At 43.0% G+C, this 21,451-nt stretch overlaps 1 protein-coding gene across 4 annotated transcripts in view; it reads right to left on the reverse strand.

Annotated features, from left to right (window-relative positions):
• COG1 (component of oligomeric golgi complex 1) overlaps positions 1-21,451 on the reverse strand; it is a 132,687-nt gene that overhangs the window by 34,524 nt on the left and 76,712 nt on the right. For all 4 annotated transcript variants that reach the window (XM_069199822.1, XM_069199823.1, XM_069199820.1 and 1 more), the window contains 2 exons: positions 9,627-9,754; positions 6,722-6,830 (listed from right to left, as the gene is read on the reverse strand). In XM_069199822.1, the coding sequence (XP_069055923.1) occupies positions 6,722-6,830; positions 9,627-9,754 (237 nt within the window). The remainder of the gene's footprint in view (positions 1-6,721; positions 6,831-9,626; positions 9,755-21,451) is intronic.

Below are 21,451 nucleotides of genomic sequence, written 5' to 3' on the forward strand. Positions count from 1 at the left end.
AGCCTATTAACTGGTGCCCAGAAATATGGTTTAATCTAAAAGTCCAACAGGGTATCATGATATTAATAAATGGTAATAAAGGTTCCGTAGGCACTTGACCAGGCTACAGTACCTCTGTCAGAACATTAGTCTTTACTTTATAGTAGGGAGTTGTAGATCTAGTACTCCTGCTGCCCTCCACCTACCAGTGACGCTTTCTTCAGTGGCAGGGCTTGGAGGAGAAACAAGGGCAGTATCTTGAGAAATATCAATGCTGCGATCATCTTATAATTCTTCATACCTGTTTTCCTCATCAAACTGGAACAAAATCATCCTCTTCATTAAAATTGTCATGGTGCTAGTCAGTGCCAAAAGACTGCATTCTGGGCTCTACCGCGTAGTAAGGCCAAAGTTTAAGAATGAAAAGGGTTGGAGGCTGACTCTGTTCTACTGGGAGCAGAGTGTGGCCTTGGTAGAGGTTGTGGTGGATTCTGCTCAGAATAGTAAAGCAGAATTGGCAGCAAATCTTCCTCTGGCATTGGCACTGGAATCAATGCAAAGAGAAACAACACACTGGGGGGGAGCCAGAACCAATGTCTGCACCAAAGCAGGTGCTGAACCCAAAGTGAGTTTGAGGGGTACGGACGCCTCCAAGAAAGGACCCGGCAAGTCCCACTGGAGGCTTCTGTGGATGCTTTGGGCACTAAGGCACGCCAGAGGGAACCAGTAAAGAGCCAAGAATGCCTGGCTTCCCCAAAGTCCTTCATTTGCTGTGATGTTGGTCGCCGATAGAGCTAGAAATTAGGGCAGCTTAGGAACTAGACTTGGGATCTGCTACAAGGGAGATTGGGAGTGAGACCAGGAGACAAGCTGATGCCCCCTCTGGAAAAAAACAAGTGTTCGTAAGGGGCTAATCCCCACTTCTATTTCTTAAGCTTCTTCTTGGACTCATCCAAATACTTCGACCATGACCATTATCTGCCGTGGAAATGGGACCCTCTTTCAACGTTGACCAGTCACGGTGTCAAGTCTTCCGATGTTTGAGAACATACAATTTCACCTCGCTTTTCCATATGGCCTGGATTTACACTCTGACCACAGGAACCATACGCTTACTTTGTGACATCTGTTTGACTATACCTACATACCTTGAACCCTGGCATCCTAGGTGGGCCATTTTCCCGTGCACACTAGGAAATTTTGCAACAAGGGTCTTTAGAAAACCAAGTATTAGCTCTGGATCCTCCACAGAAGGTGCATAAACAAAGGAACTGAAGTCACTGCGCATGGGTGGCACTTATTTGCACGAGCCACTGATTTAAAGTTACCGGATCAAGTCTGACACTGGGGGGGGGATATTCACAGGATGAGGAATCTATATTTAGAAGTATCCATCAGAACAAGCTTCTTTAAAAAAAATAAAAAAGATCTGACTCACTGACGTCTGTTGCCTTACATGAGAATCTCAACCAAACTTTCCAACACACCAGTGTTTCATGTATGTATAAACGGGAGGGCCAAGTTGCAGTGCTGCAGTTTTTTGCGACCGATACCTTGTCAATGAAAGCTGCTTTCTAAATACTGGAAGGTGCGCCTGTTGTTTTGAGTAAAGTGCTAGCTACTAGTGACTAGCACAGCTTGCACGAATTATACAATCCAGTGTGCAAATTAGAGTTGTTCAGAACACTTACCTTGGTTTACACTGCAAACAAGATTTTTAGAACGTTCTAAAGCATATTTACAGGTCTAATGCACTTAGCAGTTTCACATACATTTAAAGTTGTCAACTATGTCTTTTACATTTGAAGACAACGTGTGACAAACCTTTTCATTTTGCTGAATTGGAACTATAGTTTAATCTCTACATTTCCAAAGAATGTCTATGCACCTTTACGAGACCTTCTAGACTTCAGCAGCAATGCTGACGCTTTTACTGACATGGGACCTAGGTGCCTGATTTGGCCATTGCACTGTCGAAAGCAGTGGATGTACTGGAAGAATGAGTTTTATGTGGCACCATTTGCATTGCAAGAGAGTTGGAGAACCTGAAGGACTGGGGGAAACACATAGGCAAATCTTTATGGCATTGCTCTTTCACCCTAATTGCAGGTCCTGGAAACAGTTTAGGGATGATCTGTTTTGCTTTCATCAGAAACATTTATCTGCAGAGGACCCCATTCTAGAACGACCTCATTTAGTTTGTGTTCATGGATGAACTTTTGGCTAAGTGGGTCAGCAAAAATAGTTGCCCTTTAGTGCCGTAAGACTATGTGGCACTTGTTCTCGACAGACTCATACTAAACTGTCTGATCATATGGCAAGAGAGAATTTATTTTAGCTGCCTGAATGCCTCCCCTGCCTGTTGAGGAAGAGAATAAGTGTGGTGTTATCCAGCAAGATCTGGGCCATGTTGCCTTAGGTGCAAGGTTGATAAACCTTCAAAACCAGACCCATTACATTTAGTCCAAAGATACTGATATGGCTCCATGTAATAAGCATCTGTCATGACTGTCACGGTGGAGGCCGATGTGAGAAAATCCTGCCTACCCATTCATCCCAAATTGACCGTCATTGTACGCTGTTCTGTACTTTGTATCACCACTAGACTTTGAGTCCTTTGCAGTGTCACAAAAATTTACTGTTAAGCCATTCCTGCAGAAAGTAAATGTGAAAGAGCATGTAGTGCCAGTTTAGTGTGGGAAATAGTCAGTATCAATCTAATCTATCATTAGGTGGTAATGAGTTCAAGTGCCACAGGATTCTTAGTAAGCACATTTAACACTACTTGCACTCTGTCAATGCAGTCACCCCTCCGACATTTTAGTTGAATGAAAACAGCACAACGTTTGAAGGTTGACTGTAAAGCTCAACAGGCACATCACTTAAAGGGTCCTGTTCATGCTGCTCTGGAATTATTTACATACATTCTCTTTCAATGTCTGGTCACTGAATTAAGTTTACAATGTAGGCTTGTGTAGTAGCTGTGCTGCCATGACACACAAATATTTGGTAAATAGCCTTGGAGCCAACCTGATTCCCAAAAGAAGTAACAGGATTGAATAATGCTTGTCATCTACTATGAAAAGCAAGGATTTAATAAGCTTTGGCTGAATTTCAATGTGAGTGAAGGCATGGTAGTCATCAGGTAATCAGGATTGATGTCCTGTAACGTATTCAACCTGAATTTGGAAGCAGATATCAGAAAGTCAGTAGTCTCAGACAAAGATTGGGCACGTGTACCATTGTTCAGAAGTCTGAAGACTGTCCATTCTGGCCTCTTTTGTGTAGTAGCATCTCTTCAATGGCATCATTTTATAACAATGTCTATAACTCTGCCAGCAGGATAAGGATGAGATGGGACTTTATAAAAGACTTTTATGGTCTGGATTTATTTTTTATTTCTAACTTTGCAATAAAAGTAACAGAGCACATTTCCCCCCCCTTTTGCCTACGGTATATTTTGTCATTGTGCATGATATAACCTTGCTCTAATTCATCTATCCCCTTGCCCCCACAGACGTTTTGTAGATGGAATGGACAGAAGGAGTAAGGACCAGTTGAGGCTCACTGCACGGTAAAGGGGTGGGGCAGCACGCAGGGGGTACAGAAACCAAAAACAAAAAAAAAAACTCACCTGCTCCACTGCCGCTCCTCTTTCCTGGTCGCTGCAGGCAGGCACAGGCTCCCAAGCATACCCTGCGGCCAATCTATAACGTTGCATGAAAGCAGCATTAGGATTGGCGGGAGCACCCAGCTGGGCCGCTCATAGGCAGACTAGGAGTCTGTACCTTCTCTCTCCAGGCCAGCAACACAGTGCTGGGGTGGAGAGAGCACAGTGCGCATGTGTGTTTGGCTGGCCAGAGACTGCCGGCTCAACACACATGTGGACAGGTTGCAAAATGTAAATATATGACCTCAAAAACAAGGGGGGAAAGTCATAAATTAGTGAAATTTATTATACAGGACCCAGATGAACCTCTGAGTTTCACAATCCAAAATCGTCTCTTCAATTAACAAACACAGCGGTACTAAACCCATACTCTAAATTCTCCCTGGTACCTAGATCTATGCCATTCAAAGATCTTCCCAAAATTTTTTCACAATGGCCACTAAAAACGTTAAGGAAAATAAACAACAACATAGAGATCAAAACATATGGATACACCATAAGCCACGCACCTGGGGAGGGGGGGTTCAAAAAGGGGTATCCCCATTCATTTCAAAGGAACTTTAGACACAGCTACAGCCCAACCCGCTGAAGAGATTCATACCAAATTTGGCAGAAAGCAAGATCTTGGTCCAGAAAAAGTGCGGTTTGTGATGTGGTGTAAATCTGATCAGTAGTTTTTGAGAGGTTAATGCTACAAATTTTTATTTTATTTCTAGGGACTGGATCCCCAGCGGACCTGACAGATCTCCTTCTGAGATTTGAATGGCAGTCACTACATCAACCAGGAGGTAGAAGCAGCCATCATATGAACCAGTCCTGAACCCTAAAAAAACAAAGGAAAAAAAGAAAAGACATAAGGGGACAAGGTATAGGTACCCAATCCCCTAGGCCTGCTGGTGGGCTGCTTGAATCAAAAACCTTTTTTTTTCCCTTTTCTTTTAAATGTTGCCTCAAATTTTAGGAGGATCCAGAGCCCCCCCCCCCAAAAAAGAGAAATAATAGTGTGGGTTCCGCGCTTCTTTAAATAACACGCCCCACCCCAGTGTGGCTTTTGTCTGTTGGAGGGATAGGGTGGTAGATTTTCTTTGGAGTAGGTGAGCACATGGTCCCCTTCCCTGACCCTAAAAAGGCCCTGGGGGGTCCCTTCCCCAGGACCGAGTAATTAAAGGGAAAGCGGAGGGGTTAGTGCGGCCCTGGGGACCACATCCCCAGCCGTTTGGACTACGGTAACACCCTCTACACCGGAACCACAGTCAAACTACAGAAAAGACTCCAACGCATCCAGAACGCCTCCGCACGACTCATCCTGGACATCCCCCGTCACAGCCACATCTCCGGACACCTGAAAGACCTGCACTGGCTCCCCGTCAGCAAAAGAATCACGTTCCGACTCCTCACCCACGCACACAAAGCCCTCCACGACCTGGGCCCCAGGTACCTCAACAACCGCCTGACCTTCTACACTCCCACCCGCCAGCTACGTTCTTCCAGCCACGCCCTCGCCACTGTTCCACGCATTCGAAGAGCCACCATGGGAGGAAGATCCTTCTCCTACCTGGCAGCCAAGACATGGAACTCCCTCCCCATCCACCTCCGTCTTACCCAAGATCACCTCTCCTTCAGGAAGCATCTCAAGACCTGGCTATTCGAGCAGTAGCGGTCCCCCCTTCCCTTAGCGCCTTGAGACCCTCCGGGTGAGTAGCGCGCTTTACAAATAGACTGATTGATTGATTGATTGATTGATCCCCAGGGCCAGGATTCTAATTAAAAGGGAGGGAGGGTGGCCGCCTTTAAAGTTCCTCGGAAGCCCACCCAGGGACACATTAGTTTCCCTGCCCGCACCACTGTAGGCAGAGAATGGCATGTTTTCTCCCATCTGGTGGAAGCATTTTTAAATCTCCCACCAAAACAGAAGCAAACTTGGAAGTCTGCTCTCAGTCGGTGGGAGATTTAAACATGCTCTCACCAGATGGGACAGACTTGTGTTCTGTTCCCAAAAAAACAAATTGCTCCCACCCAAGGGAGCAAGCAGAAAACAGCTGCTGTCTCCGTGCTGAAGTAATGCCAGCCCCTGCACTATAAGGCAGCTAGGGAAGCAGGGGCCCTGGGGCTCCCCTCCACAACCCCCTAATGTGGTGCCCCGGTTGGACGTTGGGGCACTAATCTATATTTAAGGCAGGGCAAGGCGGTCCCCTGGGCCAGAATAGGCTTGGGGAGGAGGGTATGCATGGCCCTCCTCACCTTTTTTCTGCAATTTAGCCTCAGGGGATGAAGTCCCTGGGGCCTGTGCGGCCCCACTCCCCCCTTTTGTTGAATGTGGCCCCAAGGCATGTGGTGCCTGGGGCCTGTTAAGGCTTGAGGGGGGGGCTGCATGCTCCCTTCCCTTTGTTATAAAGGTTTTAGCCCCAGGGGATGGGGTCCCTCACTGTCAACCCTATGCTGCATTGCAAAAGGCTGTGCGTGGTCGGCAGCCTGAGAGGTGTTTGGGGGGGTGGGGGGGTTGTATCTGCGTTCAGATGGGTTGACCACAGGGCCCAGCAGCAGGCCAGGCCCTGCAGCCAACCTCTCATCGGGCACAGCTAGTTCAACGGCCGTGCCAAGTAGGAGGTTGGTTGCCCAAACTATAACTTGCCCCCTCAGCATGCATAACTAATTACCCCACATATTACATCACTCTTGACATCATGGATATATGGATATATCTATGTAACATCTGCAATTAAATTATTGAGGAGAACACTGTATGGTGGGGGTGTGAGTTATAGTTACCTTAGGGCATGAGATATAGTTTCTTGAGATACATACAACCTTAACTGGTGAATTTCAGTGTTTAAAACGTTACATTTTTACTGAACATTGACTGTAACGTTACTTTAACTATAACATTATTTTAACCTTTTTTAGTGCTAAAAATAAAACAAAGTTATATATACATATATAAACAAACATACATACACATATATACACATATATGTATGTTTCAGGATAAAAGTTGTTTTTATTTTCATCCTTCAGTCATCTCGTATCTGCGCTAGTCCACATCCCTGCAAAACATTTGTTATGGCAACTTACAGAGGTTCTCTGAGCCAGGCGGGTCAGGTTTCCATTCAGGTGGGGCAGGAAGACGTCAAGATCAAAGGGATCAATGTGCCCCTCCAGGAAATCAACCACCTTCTGAATGCTAAGAAACAACAGACGTGTCAGTGCTATATAGCAAAAAGAAAGTATGTAACACAAGCTATTCTTCAACACACTTGTCACCATATGCTGAAACAGGTTATCAAACAACAAAAATTAGTGGCTTCACTTTTCAGAAATCGGATTGGCTTCCCTTTTCAAAAATTGGATAAGATTCACTGTTGACAGAATTTCACATTAATTTCAAGATGTACGTGGGTTGCTTGTTAAAAAAATAAAATAAAAATAAAAACTCAACATTAACTTCCTTTACATACTTTCTTCAAATAATAAGAAAGCAGACCTGTAAGATAGCCGACTACGTTGAATGCCGAGTGCTTTCGTCTGTGGTTAATCTGCACAAAATCCTGACAGAAGTCTGTTTTATCACCTTCAAATATTGTAAAGACAGTTAAACTGACCGACATTTCAGACTATGGTGTTTGTAAACAAACGATTAATATGATGACACTTTATTCTAAATGGGACATGAATATCTTGGGAAGCTGTATGCCAAGACATGTTTCCTTTCAAAACACCAATGGAACTTATTACTGGTAGAGAGAAACATTGTGCAATTAAACTCATTTTTAAAATCTGAAAAGAGCGTGCATTTGTTGTCAAACCAACCAAATCTCTTTAAATATATTTACAGTATACACACACACACACACACACACATACATACATATATTTCAGACAAATCACAATATTTCCCCTGCATCGTGGATCATTTTGAGGCAAGACGTTGATAAGACCCCATTTCACTGGTATATCAGTACTCATTTAGGATTTCTTTTTACAACCCAATGCAATCTGGGCGGTGCAGTCACGTACTTGTGGCATAACTGTGCTTTTGAGAAGCAATAGTTTGTTAAAAGGAACGCTAGAACTGGAAGAAGTGTCTGCATGGCATAGATAAGTATATTTCTCACCTTTGAAAGGAGATCTCAGTGTCCCATGTTAATTATGAGTTTGAGGCTTTTTCACTGTGTCCTAGTTTTGTATTTGTCATAATATATTCAGCGGTCAAGGAACCAGAACGCAAAAGAATAAGACAGTACTACTTCCACTAGTCACCTCTGACATTTGAAATTTTGAGATAGCTAATTAAGGAGCACCAGGAATACTCAGCATATACATACACTGTTGGCTTTGAAACAAACTTGGAAGCAAGACCTGAGATAATGCCCTTGATTTAACTTAACAATAATAAGTTGGTAGATGTGTTGCTAGACATGTCCAGGTCACCAGTGCTGACTTGAACGACAGACCCTTTCAGCGGGGACCAATGCTTTCCAGAGAATGAGGATACGTACAGACCCAAAGTTGGGTTTCAGTTTGCTATAATGTGTGATATAGCTCGATGCCTTTAGGGGGCTCTTCAGAGTTCAGCTATCTATAACTTATCAGGGTTGAGAAGGGGAGAGGGTTGAGCTTTGATGCTGGCAGCACTTCTAATATCCTACAAAACCCGAATGTCTTTGCGGTGAAAGAAATGTGCTCCAGAGTTGGAAGGTGTCCGATAATGGAAAAAACACATTGACAGGGTTGTTTTGTTTTTGAAGAGAGAAAGTGTTTTCTCGAGCTTCCTTCACATCCAAACAAAAATTACTGGCTTGCCACTCTGTGACATGTGTTGCCCGCAGCTTTTAGTGGCAACCATGGCAGCTCAAACATTTGCACTGCCCAGTTCGATAGCACAAAAGGCACGCACCATGCTCCCAGTGCATTGACGAGTGCGTACGATGAATCAATAAGAGCAAGCTGAGCACCTAGTGCGTAGTTTGTTGCAAGTTAAAGGAAAGTTGCATGATGAGCAGGGTTAGGGACAAAAACCACTGGACTTATAGGGAGGATATCAGGTGAGCAAGCCTTTTGTTAGACATCAATTTGCCAAAACAGGAAAAGCATGCCACAATTGTAGCAGCATGAGTCATAGCACATACGTCAATTATCATTTTTACTTGCAATAACAATGCACTTTTTTACGGAAGCTAAAAAACAAAGCTTTAGCAGTCCATTTGTTTACTCATTATGAATGGTATGCACAGTAGCAAGGTGATATCTGCCCTACAAAAGGAGGTCTATTCCCTAGTAGTAATGAGTTAGGTATAAGTGGGCATCCCCAGCAACTGAAGTGATTTTGCCCTGCAAAGGTATAACAGCGATGTGACTATGCACCACATAGACCAGTTTATCAGTCTGCCACCTACTATGCAGGTGATGTTCGGAAATCCGCGTATCATCGCAATGCCTGGTGATCTCTTTCCACAGCCTGCTCCTGTTATTATAAATGATGTACACGCCATTTACTGACACTACCTTGCGGCTTCAAAGAGGTCCAAAAACTGATCCTACCAACTACTTCACTGGTTATAGTTTTGACAGCCTAGGAAGAATAAAGCAGGTCCACAATGGCCAGAATAATATTGTTGATCTGCGAGCTGAATACAAAACTCGGTCGCAATTCACTCAATGAGTAATGTTAACTAGTTTATTTCCTAATTCTTATAGAGATGGTTAATACACAAGAAATGCAGAACACGCCGGACAGCACGGATTTTGATTTCTGTGTTTGTTCACTGTGGGCAAGTCTGCCTGCGGATGTATTGTTTGCTTCCGTCTGTTCAAGGAATAAACAGGTAGGCATGTGCCACGCCAGAGCTTGGCATCCTGTCTGCCTGCTTAACAGGATCTGGAAAGCCAGTCAGGTTCCTGGAGCTGCCCTGACAACCAACGTTTGGACGTGACCGCCCGTACTTGCTCCCTCCCTTCTGGACTCTGCGTTATACCAGACCTGGACTCCGGTTTGCTTTTGCCGAGTTTCGCGTCCTCGCTCCTGGAGCCAAGCACAATGTTCAGATATCGCAGATCGTACAGTAACTGCAGCGCTCGGTTTTGTGTCATCGGGAACTGCTCCGTTTCCTGTGTCAAGAAAAACAGAAGTACCTGAAGAGGCAATATCAAAGCACACCTCATTATGCGTATGCTTCACTTAAAAGGCTACCCGCTTTTGACACTTACAAGCAAGATCCGTTTCACACGAGTTTAGCAGTACAGCGCTCCGTAACCCCCAACAATATAAAAATCATGCCCTGCCTGTTAAGAAATCATTCTTAAATTAACAACTCCCATCATTAATTCGCTCTCACTTTAAAACATTTTAAACTGGAAATCTGTTCTTTCCAACAGCTCAAGCATTTTATCTGCGATTTAAAAAAACTAACAAGCAGGCAGTGAAGTAACTGCCAAGGTTACTTTCTGCTGAGCACTTAGTACTACTGGCAGCCACCATGTCAACTAATGAACATTTCATCAATCCTTAAACATAGTTTAGGAAGTCGCCATACTGATGCCCACAGCTGCTCAACATTCTTGTAAAGTGACTACATTGCATATCGTATTGACTGAATCGGATACAAATTATGAAAATACATAAAAGAGCACCTTTTAAATTCCATCATACTCTAAGAATTGTGCAAAAAGACTAAAATGCCCCTGTGAAAGGTCTTATGGTGCTGGTTCTGAGCAAGAAAGCCTTTATAAAAAGGATGCAGACCATATTCATGGTAGGTGGCATGCTTCATCATAGGAGTACTTCCCTGTCAGCAGATTATGGACTAGGTTAGCGCATACTGAGCTCTTTTCCATCTTTTGGATGGAACCATCCTAAATAATGTACATTGTATCCAGTGGTGCCCATTTCAAAATTTTAATATCAAGGCATGTGGACCACCAACTTAATGAAGAGGGAAGTGCCCATAATTCCCATCAAGTTATGCTTTTAACTCTGTACAAGTGAGAATGCTTTCAAGCTTGTACAGTTGAACCATTATGTTAAAAAAACATTTCCAAAGCCAGTAGGTCTCGCCTATGCGACCGCTATTGGCTTTGTCAATGTTTTTTTAGTCACACTGTACGGCAGCGTTGGCTTCAGTGCAGCATGGCTTAAAGTTTACAAAAACGCTGGCTGTGTCATAATACAACATGTCTAAGAAACAATGGGAAAGCCAATAGATCTCACATGGGTGAGACCTATTAGCTTTGCTAATGCTTTTTGTTAAATGAAGGTTGATTATGTTTTTTGTACTAAATCCTCTTTAATGCTGACAGTCCAAGCAAGTTTCATGTAAGTGGTGGCCTAATGTAATAGTGACCGTGTTGCCATATACGTACATGGTGGCTCTTGCTGTGCTAAAACCTGACAGCCACAACCTCATGGCTTGCCACGTAGGACTTCAGGACTCTAGGCTGTTCTCGACCTAATGAGCTCAGTGGAGGAAACCTTTGTGGCTTATCATGTGGAACTTCAGGACTCTAGGCCAGTGGTTCCCAAGCTTTTGACTCCTGAGGAGCCCCACTGAATCATTACTGGAGCCAGGGACGCCCAAGCAATTTGCACAATTTAAATTTCAAACATGAAAACAGTAATTCACAATTAACAGTACACACCAAATAAATACTAACATTACTAAAGATATAGGGGGGTCATTATGACCCCTGCAGTAGGTGATAATGTGGCGGCAGTGCCGCAAACACGCTGGCGGTACATACTGCCACATTATGACATTGGTGGGTAGGCTGAAGCCAACCTGCCAATGTACCACACCGACCGCCATGGCGGTAGCAGCACAGTACGGGCGGCGGCATTTTGATCCTGCCTACTGCAATGGTTTTTGTGGCATTCGTAACGCCACAAAAACCATGGCATTAGGCCCTATCAGTGACAGGGAATTCCTACACTCCCCAGACTCCCCCACTGCCCCCCTCCATCCACGCTCCCCCCTTCCAATCCACGCCCCCATACATGCACACTCTCAGGCACACACCACGCCTTCACACACTCACTCACAAAGGCATACATGCATTCATGCACGCATGCATATGTACACACATCCAAACTTACACGCATTCACATTTCCATTCATTCATGCATTCTCACACATGCACACACACAGGCAAGCAACACTACACACTCATTTGCATGCAGACACTCACACATTCATGCACACATCCACACAAACACACACAACATCTCCACCTCCCTCCCCTGTCGGAAACCTGACTTACCTGAATCCAGGGGGTCTTCCAGCAGGGGACGGGATGGGGCACTGCTACCGCCAGCAGCACACCCCAGGCCATATTATTTTTCATAATATGGCTGGAAGCCGTCTACTGTCATGGCACTGCTGGTGGTAGTAGGACCACCTTAACATCATCCGCCAGCATGGTCACAGCCGGATTTCCACCCTTCTTGTGGCGGAAATCGAGCTGTTGTCATAACATGGTGGACTGATGTTAGCCGCGACTACGGTCTTTTGGTGGCCTTCGCCACGGCGGTAGGCGGTACTTACTGCCAAAGTTGTAATGGGGACCATAATTCTTATATATTGAAGAAATATGCAAAAATTGAAACATTTTATTGGGAAGGTTGGTGCTGCATCTCGGCGACTAACTTTTCAATGTTTAGTTTTATTTAGGAAAGGTGAATCCTCTGGGGAGATTTCTGTAATTATTTCCGGGGCGATTTCTGTTTTTATTTTTTAGGTACATAAGAACTAAGACAGCTATTTCACATAAATATGTGGTGGGGAAAGGAAGTAAACCATAAAGGGCTCTCATCTCTCCCCATACTCTCTGTCACATTTAAATAATTTGTTTAATAGTACCCTTCATACCAGTGCAGGGTGTCGGAGCACTTTACAGGGGACTACAAGGTGTGGGATTCACATGTCATCCACACTGGTACGCATTTTCTAAGAGGGCTGGGTCTGGAGAAGCACAAATTCAGGATTCAGAACACACCACTGTGGTGAGCGTTGTCCTTAATAATAAGAATGTATTTCTACACAAGCAAACCTTTTTTAGCAGCATAAGGAAAATGAAAGACTGGGAAAAGACAACTTTCTAATTTGTGCCATGCAGTTGGCATGCGGCTCCGTAATGGCAGCTCATAGATCACTGTGCTAGATTACGATTATGAACTGTACAGTAACAAAAGAATCTCTGTGACAAAAGCAGTAACTCACTGTGCCATCCATATAAAATACTGTTCTTTGCATGATGCACATCCTTTGCAGCAGGTATATTAACCATCTGCGCTACCTCGGAGTCAAAATGCCACTGTCCAAAACTCTCATTCCTCTCCAGCAGGTACATTAATCACTAGAGTTATCTTGATGCTTTTATTTTCACTGTACAAAGATATTCGCAGTGCTTTTAAACCTGCTGAAGAAAGGAAGTAATAAATATAAAAACACACATGCACGTGTTTGTCAGAGACACTAGGTGGAGAAGTGCCTTCCTGCCAGCCAAGATCTGCGGACCCCCGGGAATGTGTCACGGTCCCCTAGGGGTCCGCGGACCACAGGCTGGGAACCACTGCTCTGGGCTGTTCTCGACCTAATGAGCTCAGTAGAGGAACCCCAGACTTTTTTATTTGCATGGCTGTGGTGATTGTGTACTCCAACCCAATTTAAATGCATTGTCTTCAGTTTGAAAACCTTATAAAAATGTACACATATTTGTGATCCCACTACGGTTAGTGTTATATAGGCGATTGTTGTTTCACCTAAAGTCTAAAGCAGGCCATTCTGCTTGATCGACCCCTTGGGGGGCTAAGCATGTGCTTTTGCTTAGTTGTTCATAGATATCATGTATTCCTTTACTGTTACTAGCACAACTGATTTGCACATTTTAAGGGTGCCAGCACATCTAGTCGACGAGCCATCTGCTGACGTCCTTGTGTTGCACTGCAGCTGCTGACCAAATTATGCAGATGTGGGGGGCGGGCTTTACATTAATCAGCATAAACACAAAGCATGCTGCATTATGCAGAACATCTTCTGGCACTGGTAGCTCGCTGCTTTTGTTTTTTAATACACTTTGATATAAAAAGGCATCTGAAGTGATTCAACTTATAAAGGTTTCTTTAAAAATAAAAAAATTAATACAAATAAAATAAAAAAAAGCTACCTGTGATGTCATCTGATTTTGGGTAAAAATTATGTACAACATTTTCATTACAAAAGAGTCCTTATTTCGCCCAATTTAAATTACTTTGAAGTATGTAAGGATCTTTTTCATGCTGCAGACGCAAGCCTGTTCTTAGTGCAGTCTCTCAGGACACTAACTGTGTTTGGGCAAACGTTTGCCTCATTGGAACCATATAAACCCGGAATGCAGCAATAACAAACTTAAGGTGATAAATTAATCTTTGCAGAGTGTCTCCCGGTGCTCCAGACCACCTATGGTGCGTTTCTTTAGGAAAGTTTGAACCTGTTGAGCCAGAAGCAGATTATTTTTTTGTTTGTTTTAAATTTCCAAATCATTCATCAGATTTTGGCGTATGTGGCAAATGCAATAAATGTGTAAGTCTGTGGATAATGCAGCAACTACACAGTTGCTTAATGCCATTGGCACTGCCCATAGTCGAAGAGTGAAAGGCCAGAGATACACCAATGATCTTTATGCTTGGGAGGATCCAGATCAACCAGGGGCAAGAGAGTTTCAGTAATTTTACTATTGGTTGGAGAAAGAAAGGCTTTAATACATTTGCCATGTATACCTGACATCATTAATAAGGAAGTGGGCAAAGGGGGCAATATAGGCATCAAGAATAAGGATGACTGTACCAAGGAGGTCAGCAGGCAACTTTCAGACTTGATAGCTTCTAAAAGCATGGAAAATAACCTTTTAGAAGACAACACCCATCTACTGGATCCTAAACTTACGGGGTGGAGGGATATATGTCTAATTACAGATTTGGAATATAGGTACACGTTCAACCAACACCCTAGACCACCCCAGTGCATCTACATACTACCTAAAATCCATAAACAGGGATAGTTCCCACCATGAAGACCTATTATCTCAGAAATAGGCTCGTCCACAGAGCACATTTCAGAATATATTCATATTTATCCCCAACCCCTTGTATGTAATCTCCCCTCCTTTGTGCGAGATACCAAGGATCTCTTAAAGCAACGTATAGATTTTGCTCGGACAGCTGAATGTTGGTTTGTTACATTGGACATCTGTTCCCTATACACATCCATTCTTAAAACATGGGGCCTACAAGCCGTACGGTATTTTCTCTCCTTAGGACATGCCACAATGTTTGAACATTCTAACACCTTAACTGAGATGATTTCACTCGTACTTGACAAAGTGTTCACTCACAATGGTTTATAGTTCCGACAGTGTCAGGGTGTTTGCAACCGGATCGACATTTTCATGACAGAGTTCAGACACAGAAGAAACTGGAGACTTACTGGATTACCAAACTGATATGTCTAATTATTGAACTTTGCAGCTTTGAAAAAGTTGTCTGCAAAACAAAACATGTGTTGGCGGCCTTCTTCCTATGGTTTTAATCCTTCATTTTAAGTTCTAAATGTTTCATAACCAAAAATAAATGGACTTAGTCGGTGAATTCACCAAACAAGACTGTGTTTGTGCTTCGGGTTTAACTTGTATTATTTAGCTACGTGAGGGGTTTCTCCCACATACTCTGTACGCTATATTGATAGCACAGTGTCTTTAACTGATAAGCACTCCTTACGTCACTCAGTGACAATAAACTAACCCTGTGTTTGGGGCGGTGCAGAGTTTTTCTTACCACTGCTACCAAAAGATTTGTATTTCACAAATTATTATTAGGAAAAGGTCAGTGTCCAGAAAGATATCTCCACAGCTTACAGTTCACAAAATGAAGGCCACAAAATGTATTACCTAATCATAGAAATGTGAAAGTACAGCAAAGTGCCAGTAAGGTGTATGGAGTCAATGTTGACCTGTGCACAAGTATAAGACCAAAGGCGCAGAGTTTCCTGTTGCATTTGTACCACTGTGTACGTTTTTGCTATTCCCTCATTGCACATAGGTTTACCCTGTTGCAGTGTTTTTTCACTTGTGGTCTGTAAACCAGAGTCCAACTTAGCGTTAGCCATAAAATGCCACGGGCGTAACCTCCCTAGCAGAATATGGATGACTGACTGATCGTGGCAAAATGATTTGAACAATGAGGTACAGCTTTTTCCTCTTCCCCCTAGGTATGAAGGAGAGAAAGGAAAGATGAAGCAAGGATAGATATATGCATGCATGAAATCAACAATGAGGGGTAGTTGTAGTGACTGTTTTCAACCACTACTGGACAACCCCTTCCATTTATCTGTGTGCATCTCTGCTGTGGATAGTTTGCTATGGTACCTCCTTGAAGGGTCAGTGGTTTATGTAACCGTCCTCCTCAGGAAAAACTATTTTGCATTTGCTCTTCCTTACAAGTTATGTCTCAGAAAAAAAATCATGTTTTAGGGTGGCCTGACCTGGAGTTGAAATCAACCCTCACTCACACTTTCTTTCACAATGGGAAGTAATTTGTGTCACATATAGGTTGGCCAACTCTTTTTGAAAGCAGCATACTCCTGGATTAAAGCCGAGCCATCATACCCAAAGAAGCACGTACACATAACCCTATGTCCTAGTACAGAAACAAGTGTTTTTTCTTGAACTTGTATACATGACTTGTGCTGAGGACTACATCCTGCCGGGAGGATTATCTGTCTATCTACCTTATATCTGTAGATTTGACTTTGATGCACCCTCAACAGTCCCGGACTGCCCGCCTTCCCTGTCCAGAGACCATAGACATTGCTTGAGGAAGGGCTATGCAATGATGGTACAGCAACAATGGAATTCTATGAAACTGCAGGTATGCAGCCGTTGAACAGATCCCTCTCCCAACAAGCTTAATCCTTAACATCAAATAAAAAAGGAAAAAAAAAAAAAAAAACAACAACAAAAACAAAAAACAAAAACAACTGTTTTCCCTCACTTTCATGCAACTGTCCTCCTTTGTGTCCCCGGGCCCTCTTTACATTTAACTTGTGGGCAAGTAAACCTAAGTGGACTATGAGGACAATATGAGATATCTTGGCTTGTGGGATCTCCATCACTTTACATGTCTGACACTGTGACCATAAGTCACTCAAACTAGAGACTTTGGGCCTGATTATGTCTTTGGCGGAGGGGATTACTCTGTACCAAATGTGACAGATATCCCGCCCGCCGAGTTACGTGTCCATTATATCCGAGGGAACTCGTATTACGGCAGGCGGGATATCCGTCACATTTGCGACGGAGTAATCCCCTCCGCCAAAGTCGTAATCAGACTCTTTGTCTTTTTGTTAACTCCCTGGTCCTTTGTCCCACTTTTGGGTTGAAAAAGTCCTCCTCATGACAATGGACATGCAACCCTGCTCTGAATGCCCCAACTCTGACTAGATCTCTAATGCCAATTTTTTTTTCAAAGACGGATTATACATGACCGCTATGACATAGGCCTGTATCATGGTCTTGTTGCTATTGCCTTTACTAGGAGTTAAGCAGCACAAAAGCGGTGCAGCATACCATGTAATGATCAGTAAGAGTGAACAAGTTCTTATTCACCTGTGTCACTGGAGTGAGGAATACAGGCTCACTCATTTAAAGTTCTGCTGCTGTGTACTTAACTCAGCCTTGACCTACATCGGTTTAGTGTGTAGTGCCTGCTGCACAGTGCATGTTTGATGTATAAGTGGCGGATGTATGTGTGCTTGTGAAGAGTACAATAAAGGGATAATGCAGTACTGTGGTGTGTGTATGTTATATACATGTGCTCTGTATGTGTGACTGTCAGTGGTACAATACATGAAGGATGTAATGCTGTGCAGTGTGTGTATGCTTTATGCATGTGCTGGATGTATGTGTGCCTGGGAATGGTACAATACATGGAAGACTCTGGGTTCCATTTTGGAAGACACGGGCTGATGAAACATGAGGAGGAATAGGAATCCCCCCTGAAAGATTTGTGTATTGCTACATTCCTGTAAGCTGGGTGGAACGCACTGGAGAAGGAGAGCCAGGTTCCCCCCACTGCACGTCAAAGAGAGGTCACAAGGAAGGGGCCTGGGCACATCTCAAGATAGAGATGGGGCTGATAAGAGAATCATATAGAATACACATCATTGTGTCTGACATCCAGCTGTGGACTCTAGTTATTTCCCCTGCCCTGTGATGCAGGGCTATTGGATTTGGAGTTGGTCTTGCTGTGATAGGCTGCTTTCAGGAGGAACAGAGAGCAGAGGGGTGGGCACTTTCAAACTAAGTAGACCTTCAACATAAACCTCAAAGACTCAGACGAGACTTAATCATATTTGGTGTTTGGAAATAGAATACAAGGACTATAGGAAAGAGAGCTTGAGCCCCAAAAAACTGCTAATTGTCAAGCATCCAGTCCGGACTGTGCGAGGAGAAGATCTGCAAGACTTGCCTGCTTGACTCCCAGCGAGGTGAGGGGGCATCAGTAAGGGATCCGAGTCCACCTGTCCGGGAGCACCAGCTCATGCCTGCTTGCCAAGATGACTGTGCCCTGTGAGAAAGCAGAAAGTGTTGGAGGGAGCAGGAGCCAGTGGGGAATCCTGGTGAGTATAATCTCTTAGTGAGACATGAGGAGATGGCTGGCTGCGTCCAGGGTAAAGCCAGCAAACTTTGCATGCCCGAGGAGGACCACTGTGAAGTGAGCTGTGATCATCGATGTGCCAAATGGGTCCCCACCCGTGCCCACTGAGGAACTGGCGACCCCGTATGCCAGGTGGCGCCACCATGAATAGATTGCTGTGCTGAGTGGGCTGTAGCCTGTGTGCAGTGGTAAGCTGATTAACAAGTATGCCAGAAGGACCCAATGTGAGGAAATTTGCTGTGCCCTTCGGGTCAGAGCTCTGTGCAGATGAGAGATGGTGATCAGAGGGGGCCAAAGTGACCAAGCAAGAAGTAAAAACAAAAAAGAGGTTTACCCAAAAACCCTACCTGACCTGGGTAAGGATACATATATACATTAAACATTGGTCATGCGGCTGGGATAAATTAAACTAATTTCTAACAAGTAAAATACTCAATATTTTCTTGGCATAGTTATTTCTTTATGACATTTAATTTATTACTTATATAGGGCAAAGAGAATCACCAATGAGACAAATTGTCCCTGTAACATAAACTGTATAACACAAAAAACCATTAGTATCACATCAAACTCCAACATTTACACAAAACAACATAAAGGTAATCATCAGTTCGTTCTGAAAATTGTCCTAATTCATTCTCCTCCTTCGGAGGTAGTGGTACACAACAAACATAAAGGTGTTATCCACTTTTTAGCAATCGTTGTGGTAAAATTGCGTAAGTAAGTGCTAAGTCCAGATCAATTATTTGCTAAGGTTTCTTGCACTCTCCAATATACTTCTATGGGATCAATTATATTTTTTACCCCACCCTTCCGAAATCCACATGGTGTCGACGCGTTTCGGCCCATTTAATTTTTAGGCCTCATCAGGACTACAGTGGGACTACAACAACTAAATAAATTGGAAAAGACAAAATAAATACTCTAAAAACATACCAACTCGGAAAACAGGCTACTTAGACTTAGATTTCCGTATAACAGACTGTATGAGGCTCTGACATCCTTTAACTGTACCACAAATCTCACAACCTAGTAGGTTTGATAACTAGAACTTGTAGGTTCACATGGGACTCAAAAGAAGTGACAATAAATGGGAAAGTACATTCTGAAATGTATTTTTCAGATTGTAACACCAAGAATGTTATTTATTGTGTCACATGTCCATGTGAAAAGGTGTACAATCGGTCAAACTTCGCGAAGACACGGATACTGCAACACAGATCAAGAATAAAATGTTCAACGAAAGGAGCACCACTGGTGGAACATTATATGGAAATGAAACATTCAGCAGATGACATCCACTGTGTTGGCCGTAGTTCAAACCAAGATGGATGGACAGCCTACAACTAAAACATTGCTCAGGTTGGAAGCACGACTGATAGAGAAATATCAAACAGCTTGACAGGGGTTGAATGATATTGATGAAATGTGGACACTGATTTAATATGCTGATGCATGCTTGTCTTTGCCTACAATATTGATCATATGTTGATAGACAAATTTCCAAAGGTCCTTTTAGAATATGGGTCCATGCATATCCTACAGCAGAGTTGTTAACAATTGTTTAAAATAATTTGATGGGCATATGAACAGTGAGTCTAAGTAGCCTGTTTCCGAGTTGGTATTTAAAACACCTCTACTTAGTGCCAGCCTGAGTGTGAAAATTCGTATCTACTGGCAAAGTGCTGCCGTCTATATGTATTCAGTCAGAGAGGGACATTTAATATTAGGTAAATTTGTAATAGAGCTTGGCCACTGACTTGGAATACATGTATAGTGGTTTTGATAGTTTGAATGCAGCTTTACGATCTAATAACATAGTAGAGAAAACACTTCTTTTTTTTAACCTTTAAAATGACTAAAAATAGCAGCCAATTCCTTGTATTGTAAGTCTTGCTGCTGGTTTGTGTTGGTTTTTAACCACTTTAAGATGGCTGCCATAGAAATCTAACTTTGCCACGCCCACTCCGTTCTTTAAGTTGCTGAGCCGACACTTCGCGTGTTTCGATGCTGAAGCCTTGAACTCAGGATAAGTTTGTAACCGCCGTACGCGAGTCGGACAGCTCCAAAACGGCAGGGGCACGAGATGATCTAAGGATGCAGCTCACACGGGAAGGGTTGTGAGCTTGCACAAATAGATTTTCAATTTCATTAAAGACTCCAGCTAGTTTAACAAGGTAAAGTAGGGGACTTCTGGTTACTTAGGAGAGTTACAAAGGTTTTAAACACACGAGAGACAATTAACTAATTTTCTCCTTTCTATACAGGATTTTTAGGAGTAGAGACCATTCACGAACTGTTCCTAGGTACAATTAATATTGATAATAATTTGAGTGGAGTGGATTTGCTATTAAAGTTAAATCTTTGTAGACCACAGTATTGGGAAATACAGGAGGGTGTTTCTCATGTTCACTATGATTTACCAGCCGTACAAAACTGGTTGGGCAACACTAACCTTCAAGCATGGTTAAACACATTGGAAGAAAGGTGTTTTGACATCCGTATCACAGGTCGAGCAGGAGGTGATTTAATCGTTGGTTTTAACATAAGAGTTTGATATGTTTTTAGAGTACTTATTTTGTCTTTCCCAATTTATTTAGGTGTTGTAGTCCCACTGTAGTCCTGATGAGGCCTAGAAATTAAATGGGCGGAAACGCGTCGACGCCATGTGGATTTCGGCAGGGTTGGGTAAAAAATATAATTGATCCCATAGAAGTATAATGGAGAGTGTAAGAAACCTCAGGAAATAATTGATCTGGACTTAGCATTTACTTATGTAATTTTACCACAACCATTGCTAAAAAGTGGATAGCACCTTTATGTTTGTTGTGTACCACTACCTCCGAAGGAGAAGAATGAATTGGGACAATTTTCAGAACGAACTGATGATTACCTTTATGTTGTTTTGTGTAAATGTTGGAGTTTGATGTGATACAATTTTTTTTTTTGTGTTATACGGTTTATGTTACAGGGACAATTTGTCTCATTGGTGATTCTCTTTGCCCTATATAAGTAATACATTTAATTTCATAAAGAAATAACTATGCCAAGAAAATATTGAGTATTTTGCTTGTTAGAAATTAGTTTAATTTATCCCAGCCGCATGACCAATGTTTAATGTA

This window comes from Pleurodeles waltl, chromosome 7 (assembly GCF_031143425.1).
Source record: "Pleurodeles waltl isolate 20211129_DDA chromosome 7, aPleWal1.hap1.20221129, whole genome shotgun sequence".
Taxonomy (NCBI): Eukaryota; Metazoa; Chordata; class Amphibia; order Caudata; family Salamandridae; genus Pleurodeles; species Pleurodeles waltl.